Raw genomic sequence first — 9,355 nt, 5'->3', positions numbered from 1 at the left:
TATTTCATTTCACTGCAATGATTATAATTCCCTCCATGCATCATCATTCAACAGTATTTGCTTCTATTACCTCTGGGGGGTTTTTTTTTGGAGGGGGGCGGAATATATAGTCATTTCAACAACCTAAGGGCACATTTCTGCAAGCCTGCCTCCTGGCTACCAGCACACAGCCTTTCTGTTTCCAAGAGTCTAGAGTTGTCAGCTGTTCTATCTCTCCATGTCATCATCTCTGCCTCCATCTCTGGTTCTATAGAACATTTTGCTTCTGGGGATCTTGTTGCCTCATACAAGCCCCAGTTCTGAAATTATTTTTAATACCTCCCTGCTCTCCCTCCAGGAATATGACAATTGCATGATTAGAACTCATTGCACCAACCCTGAAGAACTGTTACCCAAATATGAGTTCAAAGTGAGTCTTTAGAAAGAAGCAATTAATGTCTTAGGCATTAGGTTCAAACATGTTGGTATCAATCCAACAACTGCCTGGAAGAGTAACACTCAATGTGTCTCATTTCTACTGAGCATTCTATTCTACAGCCTTCTAAAGTAAGGAAGGATTACATTGACCAAGGCACATAAAAGCCTCCAGTCACTCCAGGATACAGGGACATAAGAGAAAAAGAAAACATCTGAGTCTGCAATTGTTTTGCTAATAATATAATAGTAATAGGGGTCCTTTCTAACTTTGGGGTGAGATGGTAGAAGGGCCTAGAACTGAGCTTGTGGCCTGATCCTATGGGGGTGACAAATAACTGACTAGATCAGAACTCTGGTTCCAAATCCCAGTGTGCTTACCGCAAACTTTCTTCACCAACAATTCTTGCTGTTGATGGTTTGAACCTACCAGTTGCACCATGGGAGAAGGATGTAGAAGTCTATTTCTGTAAAGATGGACAGTTCAAACTCACCAGCCGCTCCTCAGAAACCCTATACAGGGTCACTATGGGTTGGAACCAACTCGATGGCACTTAACAACAGTAACAAACTATAAAGAAGGATTCCTGGTGTGGCACTGGAGGATCAGCACTGGACAAAAAAGCCACAAGGTCAGTAGTTCAAATTCACCAGCTGCTCCTTGGAAACCCTGTACAGAGTGCCTACAAGTCAGAACCAATACAATAGCACTTAACACCAAGAACAAACCATAAGAGAACTACAGTGCCTGGTGTGGCACTGTAGGATACGTAGTGGACCACATGATCGATTTGAACTCCAAGGTCAGCAGTTCAAATCCACCAGCAGCTCCTCAAAAATCCTATATAGGGTTGCTATGAGTCGCAACCAACTTGACACTTAAACTCAAAGAGGAGTCCTGGTGTGGTGCTATAGGATAAGCACTGGACTGCTAACCTTAAGGTTGGAGGTTCAAATCCAACATAGCTCCTTGGAAACCCTATGCAAGGTTGCTATGAGTCATAACTGACTCAACGGCACTTAATAACAGCAACAAACTATCAGAAAACAAATTTTTGTTCCTTCAAGCCACCACTTGTGGTATTTCTGTTATAGCAGGACTAAGAGACTAAGGACTTCCCCCAAAGGCAAAAAAAAACAGTGCTTACATTTTGCTCCTTTAAAATCAAGAGAATTCAGCTTTGACACCCTTTATTAAAAGCAGAAACACTTAGGGTTTGGGGAAAGCAAGTTTTTTAGGAAAAAAAAACCCAAAACCAATGGCCTGGAAGGTTTTACACCCAGAAAGAGAAAAAGTAAGTTAAAGTACTTAATGATAGAAAAGTAAAATTTAGAATGAGAAAAGTCTCTCCCTCAGGTCAAGGTTTTAAAGTTATCGATTATTAACTATGTTATTGAAGTGAAACCAGGTTATATAAAACTGTAACTCAAAGTAGGTATTCAGCAGATATCAGATATCACCCAAATCCTCTTACCCTGCCCTTTCAAAACTTAATTGGCTTTGAATTTCACTTAATTAACATATTTTTAAAATCAACATCCCCACAGCACCTATAGGAAGAAAGAACTCTTTACTGGGTTGGCGTGGTATAAGGCAGAGTCGATTATGATTCACAGCAACCCTGTGTAGGGTTTAAGAGGCTGTGAATCTATATGGGAGCAGAGAGCCTCATTTTTCTCTCAGTAAATTCTAACTACTGACCTTGTGGTTAGTAGCTCAACTTGTAACCCACAACACTATCAGGAATCCTTCTTTACTGGCTAGGTCCAACAGCAATAAACAGAGAGTAACAAGATAACACAAGTGAAAAACAGTTGTTTTTGTTGTTAAGCGCCATCGAGTTGGTTCCAACCCATAGCAACCCTGTATAAGATTTCCGAAGAGCGGCTGGTGAGCTTGAAGTGCCGATCTTGCAGTTCAAACAGCTTTGCAGTCTGGCGCATTAACCCACAGCGCCGCACCAGGACTCCAAAACAGTTGTGGATAACTAATTTAAGGAATCGAATCACGCACTGGACTGCAAACCACAAGATCTGAGGTTCAAACCCATCAACTGCTTCTCAGAATCGATTCAGTGGCACTTAACAACAAGTAACTAAAAGATCCTTGATTTCTATAACGGAGAACAAACAGTAAGCCTGAGAATCACGTCATTTTTTTGCTCTGCAAAAATCCCCCTGAAGTAAAGACTGACTCTGCCAAGTTTGGAGTCCTGACATGGTGCCGTAGCATAAGCCCTCGACCTCAAGGTCAGTTTGAACGACAAGGTCGGCGGTTCATACTTACCAGCCACTCGTTGGAAACCCTATACAGGGTCGCTATGACACTTAACAACAGCTGCCAAATCTTAGCAGTCCTGGTGGTGTAGCAGTTAAGCACTTGGCTGCTAACTAAGGTCAGCAGTTTGAACCCAGCCAGTGGCTCCCCAGGAGAAAAACTTGGTCATCTACCTGAGTCAAGATTACAGCCTCAATGACCTTATAAGGCAGTTCTCATCTATCACGTGGGATCACTATGAATCAGTAGCACCTACAACAAAAACTGCCAAGTTTGCCAAGTCACAAGTCAAATTTATTTGGCTTTATGTAATCAGAGAGTATAGTTATAGTAGAGAACAAAATTATTAGGGTAGGATTAAAATTGACACTCTGTTCAAGATCTCAGAAGGACCCTAAAAAGGAAGATGTGGGCATAAACATTAACGTCAAGGACCCACCTTTATTTTCCCTTTCACAAAACTAGCGATGTCTTCTTTATTATCGAAGACAGACAGAGTATGCAGGAGATTCTGCTCCAGCCAGTCCCAGTGTTGGCTTATTTCTTCTAATGTTGCACCTAGATTAGAACATACAAAGAGACAGATTTAAAAGCAAATCAAAAAGACGATTCCTAGAACACGAACTCATTTTCCAAGGGTCGTGCATCCTTGTGTTTCAGTTATTGAAACATGCTGGTGTCTCACGTCTTGGGCCACAAACAAATCATCAGCTGAACAAAAAAGCATCTTCATTCAGCCTTGGTCCCCTCCACAGCACTGGGGATTTGCAAACAGACACCAGGCCCATTGCCACATGGAAGATCAGCTGCCCAAGCAAGATATACCTGAAAATGTTCTGTGAAGTGCCTGCCAGCATTGCTCTTGTGGTTGTGTACCATCACGTAGATTCCGACTCAAATGACCCCCTAGAACAGAGTAGAACTCCCCCCATAGGGTTTCTGAGGCTGTAACAGGGGCCTGCTGTGGTGCTGTAGGGTAAAGCACTGACCACAGGTTCAGTTTGAACCACAAGGTCAGCAGCTCAAACCCATCGGATGCTCCTTGGAAACGCTATACAGGGTCGCTGTGAGTCAGAAGCGACTTGATAGCACTTAACAACAACAATCTTTCTAATAGCAGATGACCAGATCTTTTCTCCCACAGAGCCGCTGGTAGGTTCAAACAGCCAAACTTTCAGTTAGCAGTGTAATCACTGCACCACCAGAGCTGTCAGCAGAGCTCTGGTAGAAACATGTAATCATTCAGATACTTCAATGTAAACAAGTCCTGGATTGCTGCAGTTATGCGCCATGGAGTCAGTTCCAACTCACAGCAACCCAACGTACAATAGCATGAAACACTGCCTGGTTCTGCACCATCCTCTCAGAATTCTTGTTACACTTGAGCCCTCTGCTGCTGTCACTGTACTAATCCATCTCCTTTGGGGTCTTCCTCTTTTTCGATGACCCTCCCGTGATGTCTTTCTCCAAGGACTAGCCCCTCCTGATGATATTTCTGAAGCAGGAGAGACGAAGTCTTGCCAACCTGGCTTCGAAGAAACATTCTGACTATACTTCTTCCAACACAGATTTGTTTGGAAGCCCTGAGTAGCAGACAAGACTCTGACCAATACCTGTCTGTCCACTTCCCTGGCAGACCAGAACAAGGGCTCCTGAAGAGGGACTCAGGCCCAGGCTCACAGAGCAAAGAGCTTCAGGATGAGAAATAGTTCTTTGCAATAAGAAAACTGTTAGCTGCCATTCCGTCCATTTTCAGTCATGGAGACAGCAAGCAATCACCTAGGGAATGTGGAGGTTTACATATTCATATTTCATACCACTTACAACAATGTCCCTTAACAATAGATATAAAGAGGTCTTGTAGTTCAAGCTTACAAGCTACTCTTTGGAAACCTTATACAGGGTCACTATGGGTTGGAACTGATTTGACGGCACTTAACAACAAACACTTACAGCCTCGGCAACCCTATACAGGGTCGCTATGAGTTGTAACCAACTCAGTGATACACAATCACCACCACTACCACCACCACCACAGTACATACTGGAGTCCTGGTGTGGCGCTGTCCAGTCAGTCTGGATTGCAAGGTTGGCAGTTCAAGCTCACTCACCAGTTGCTCTTTGGAAACCCTACACAGTGTTGCTTTGAGTCAGAATCGACTTGACGGCACTTAACAACAACAGTACATATTGGAGTCCTGGTGTGGTACTGTAGGATAAGCAGTGGTCCGCAAGATCAGTTTGAACTGTACGGTTGGTGTTTCAAACCCACCAGCTGCTCATCAGAAACTATGCAGGGTCACTATGAGTCAGAACCAACTCAAGAGCTCTAAACAATAATATAATACATATTAAAACAAAAGCACAGTTACATTAGGGTTATATGTACTCATCTATTTCAAAGGTAGCGTAGTGGTTACGAATCGGGCTGTGAACCTTAAGGTCAGCGGTTCGAAACTACCAGCAACTCCGCAGGAGAAAGATGAGGCTTTCTACTTCCGTAAAGATTTACACCCTCGGAAACCCTGTACAGGGTCGCTATGGGTCGGAACCAAAATCATCCTAGTATGGAAACATTAAGCCACAGTGTTACCAAAACACTTGTTGTTTTAGTTGTCCAATTTCATCTCAAGGGACCCCTTAGTCATCTCCATTAGTTAATGCACACCTGGACAGTAGGGGCCTTGCTCAGCTCCTAGTGTGCATATGCCACATAGTAGATGCTCAAGGAATTCCTATTACTTGAAACAAGCATGATCTTGGGCAAGGAAAGGCATGTGTATATATCAGATATGGGAGTCCCTGGGTGGTACAAATAGTTAACGCACTTGGTAGCTAACCGAAAGGTTGGAGGTCAAGTCCACCCAGAGATACCTCCAAGGAAAAGCTTAGTAATCAGCTACCCAAAAAATCGTCATTGAAAACCCTATGGAGTACAGTTGTACTCTGGGCAACAACTCATTGCTCATATGAGGTATGTCTCTTAAGAAAGAGATATGGAAACACCCTGCGATGAGGGCTAGATTTCCAAATAAGAACAGCGCAGAATAACCCAGCCAATGTGAGAAACATAAATGTCACTTGAGACAGGTGTGGTGTCACAGGGTTCGCAATGGACTGCGAACTACAGGTCAGCAGTCCAAACCCACCAGCTGCTCCTTGGGGAACGCTATGCAGGGCCGCTATGATTAAGAAGTGACTCGGCAGCACTTAACCGAGCCAGGTGCAGCATACACAGAAAGCAGACTTGCATTTCGTCACAAGCGAACTCTTATTTGCAGCCTTCCTCATCCAACTATAAATTCATGCAGCAACTAGTAAATACCCCATGCATAAAGACACCAGGGAACTCACTCCACACTTTAAAACTGGGGTCAGTGAAGATGAACAACACCGTATTAAGAATGTTATTCTGAAAGGGGCCATTTGGGAAGGGGTAAGGAGAGCTAAGAAAATGCATCATATGGAAAAATGATCTTCTAAAACAACAAATTATTTATTTCCCTTGCAGTTTTACCGTTTTTATGAATGGCACCGCCAAAGCAACGTCCTTCTGTCATCAATAAATAAAGCTTCCTCACCAGAAGTAGGTGGCTGACCCTGGCCCTCTCTAACCTGGTCAGGAGTACGGGAAAATCCTCACCACTCATCAAGAGTGGGCTCACCTTCCTTGTCTTGTTTTTAAGGATCAACAAACACACCCTTGTTGTTTATAACAGCAACATACCAAGCTGACAGGACAGAGCAGAACTGCCCCCTAGGATTGTAATCATTTCCAGAGCAGATCGCCATGTCTTTTCTCCCACGGAGCCGCTGCTGGGCTCAAACTGCCCACCCTTCTGTTGGCAGCCATGCACTTACTCACTGAGCCACCAGGACTCCTGCAATATACCATATAGGTCCATTTTTAAAGCACTGTCATTTAGCAGCTAGTGTTGGTAAGTGGTCACAGTTCTCTTATTCTCACTTCTTGTCCCACCTGGGAGGGGCTCCTCAGGCTGGCTTCTGTGAGAACCGAGGTTTCAGTGTCTGGTCCGTCAGCTGGTGATAACACTACGGCTGTTTTACCACAGGTCTAAGCCCTGTGGCCACATTCAGTGTCCTTAGATGGCAGCTGTCACAGGAACACATCCTAAATCTGCTGCTGTTGCTAAGCGTCACTGAGTCGGTTCTGACTCACAGTGACTCTATATAGGGTTTCCAAGGAGCAGCTGGTGAGTTTGGCTAGCTGACCTTGTGGTTCAAACAGACCTTCCGGTCCAGTGCTTTGTCCCACAGCATCCTAAATCTGCTGGGCTAGAAATGGCACCTGCGTCTCCAGTGTATAGCACATCATGTAATGGATTTCAGGAGAGAGTTATTAGGGTTCCACAAACGCTGAGAAACTTGCACAGGTACTAAGTTACCACTCTGCGCTGATGCTTTAAGGCCTTTGTCTTTATTCTCTATTATCCATCACAGTAAAACCCAACTAGTAAGATTACTGGAATCCTGGTGTGGCGCTGTAGGATGAGCACGGGACACGAACTGAAAGATGTGCAGGTCAAACTCACCAGCTGCTCTTGTTAAGTATCATCAAGTCAGTTCTGACTCATAGTGAGTCTATACAGAGTTTCTGAGGAACGGCTGGTGGGTTTGAACCACCGACCTTGTGGTTCACAGTCCAGTGTTTATCCTATAGCGCCAAATCAGCTGCTCGAGGAAACCCTATACAGGGTCTCTAAGAGTTGGAACCCACTCGACAGTAAATAAAAATAAGAAGCAGGATTATTGGAGTCCTGATGTAGTGCTGTGGGGATATGCCCTGGACTGCTAATGACAAGACTGCCAGTTCAAACACTCCTCGGAAACCCTATATGGGGTCGCTATGAGTCAGAACCAACTCAATGGCACTTTAACAACAGTAAGATTGGGGGGTGGGAAAGTGAGGAACAAGCTAAAAAGAAAAAGTATCATTATTTGCCTCAGTCTCTTGCTGAATGTTTTCATTTACAAAAAGAAAAAAAGATTTGGGGCATGGGAAGAACAAGAGAAAGACAGGAGAGGACTCAGCTTTGTAACTTTATTCTGTTCCAGACACTATCTTATTGATTTGTAATGGAACTGAAGAAGGAAATGGAGGCTCAGACCCTTGTCCAAGGTCATACATCTAATGGAAGGAAAACCAGGATACTGTCATTTTCTACAACCTTGAAGTCCCCTGGCGTGGTCCCAGAAGAAGTCACGTTTTGATTTTTAAGTATCATTTACATAATCCTTAGCTCCAGTACATGCTATCATTTGACACTAAATAGCTGCTTTGTGCTTGCACACAGAGTTTGGACTCTCCTTTTCCTGAGTGGGTTTTTCTAGATGACATGAAGTCAGTCTTCATTTACCCTACAGCAGCACAGCTAACTAAGGACAGCTCTTCCCATGGTAGGTTTTCCTCAACAGAAAATTTTAGACTCCAAGGACAGAATTTTATTAAAACCCCCACACCGTATATCACACGGGATAAAGCCCTGAAACAAAGTCATCACTTCTATCTACTGGGGAAGAGCTTGTGGCAGGGAAAGCTGATATTAAAACAAAACCTAGGCCCACACCTTGAAAATAAGAAAATAAACACAGTTTAGTATAAAATCTAGTGCTGAGCCACATTAGCTGTTATTAAAATCTACCCTGCTCTTGAATATTAGACAAAGTTTCATGCCTCTCCCAGCAAAGATAAACAATGTAATGAAGCTTTTCCACCTTACTGTCTTCTATTTCCTACCAAAGTTGCCAAAGAGCAGGGAAATTTTCCAAACTACAACTTCCTCTGTGGAAAGTCTTCTGGTGGATTTCACAAATACACAAATCCAGCAAGCAGGCGGACTGCACGTTTCTGACCTTAAAAGCCTAAGAAGAAACTCCCTCAACATATGCAAGACACCAAAACTTGAAACCAACGCTTCAGCAGTGTTTTTCAAATTACGTGGAGTAACCCAGTAGTCAACAGACTTAAGGGAAAAAATTAAAGAAAGGAAGGAAAAAGGAGAGTATAGTGGAAGTAACACAGTAAGTACTGTTTGCAGAATTTGTTTCAGCTATGCACATGCTTGTAAACATGATTCTCTCTGTAGGACAAGGTCCCCCAAAAAAGTTTGAAAGCATTACAGGAATGCAGCAGTGAGAAAGGTAAATGGGAGAAAAGAAAGCGAGAATGTGTCATCCACTGAAAGGCAGGCTGACGAAGAAAAGGTGAAAAACAAACTCAACACAAGAGCAATATCCCATCAGCCCCTTCAGCTGTCAACTTCCACAATGAAGACGGTGCCAAGACCAAAGGTTACAGAAGTACTTTGGATGGTTAACATGACTTCAATCAGCAAAACGACACCGTTTTATTAAACACTCGCTCAGGGCTGTAAGTTTGAAACTATCAGCTGTTCCACAGGAGAAATAGATGAGGCGTTCTGCTCCCATAAAGATTTATAACCTCGGAAACCTTAAAGTGGATCTCTAAGAGTCAGAACCAACTTGACAACGCTTAACATGCTGCAGAAAAATACTATTTTATTTCTCCAATTCCAAAGAAAACTGAAGTCCAATGGATTGTGGCACCGTAGTATAAGCACTGGACTGCTAACTGCAAGGTCGGCAGTTCAAATTCACCAGCCTCTCCTCAGAAACCCTATA

The 9,355-nt window shown here is 43.5% G+C and overlaps 1 protein-coding gene across 1 annotated transcript in view; it reads right to left on the bottom strand.

Annotated features, from left to right (window-relative positions):
- Positions 1–9,355, bottom strand: part of TBC1D8 (TBC1 domain family, member 8 (with GRAM domain)) — a 156,595-nt gene that overhangs the window by 67,410 nt on the left and 79,830 nt on the right. Inside the window, exon 3 of the mRNA XM_006870738.1 lies at positions 3,132–3,250. Within this exon, the coding sequence (XP_006870800.1) occupies positions 3,132–3,250 (119 nt within the window). The remainder of the gene's footprint in view (positions 1–3,131; positions 3,251–9,355) is intronic.

Source organism: Chrysochloris asiatica, unplaced genomic scaffold (assembly GCF_000296735.1).
Source record: "Chrysochloris asiatica unplaced genomic scaffold, ChrAsi1.0 scaffold00150, whole genome shotgun sequence".
NCBI lineage: Eukaryota > Metazoa > Chordata > Mammalia > Afrosoricida > Chrysochloridae > Chrysochloris > Chrysochloris asiatica.
Note: the sequence above shows the minus strand (reverse complement) of the source record. Positions and strands in the feature narration are given on the sequence as shown.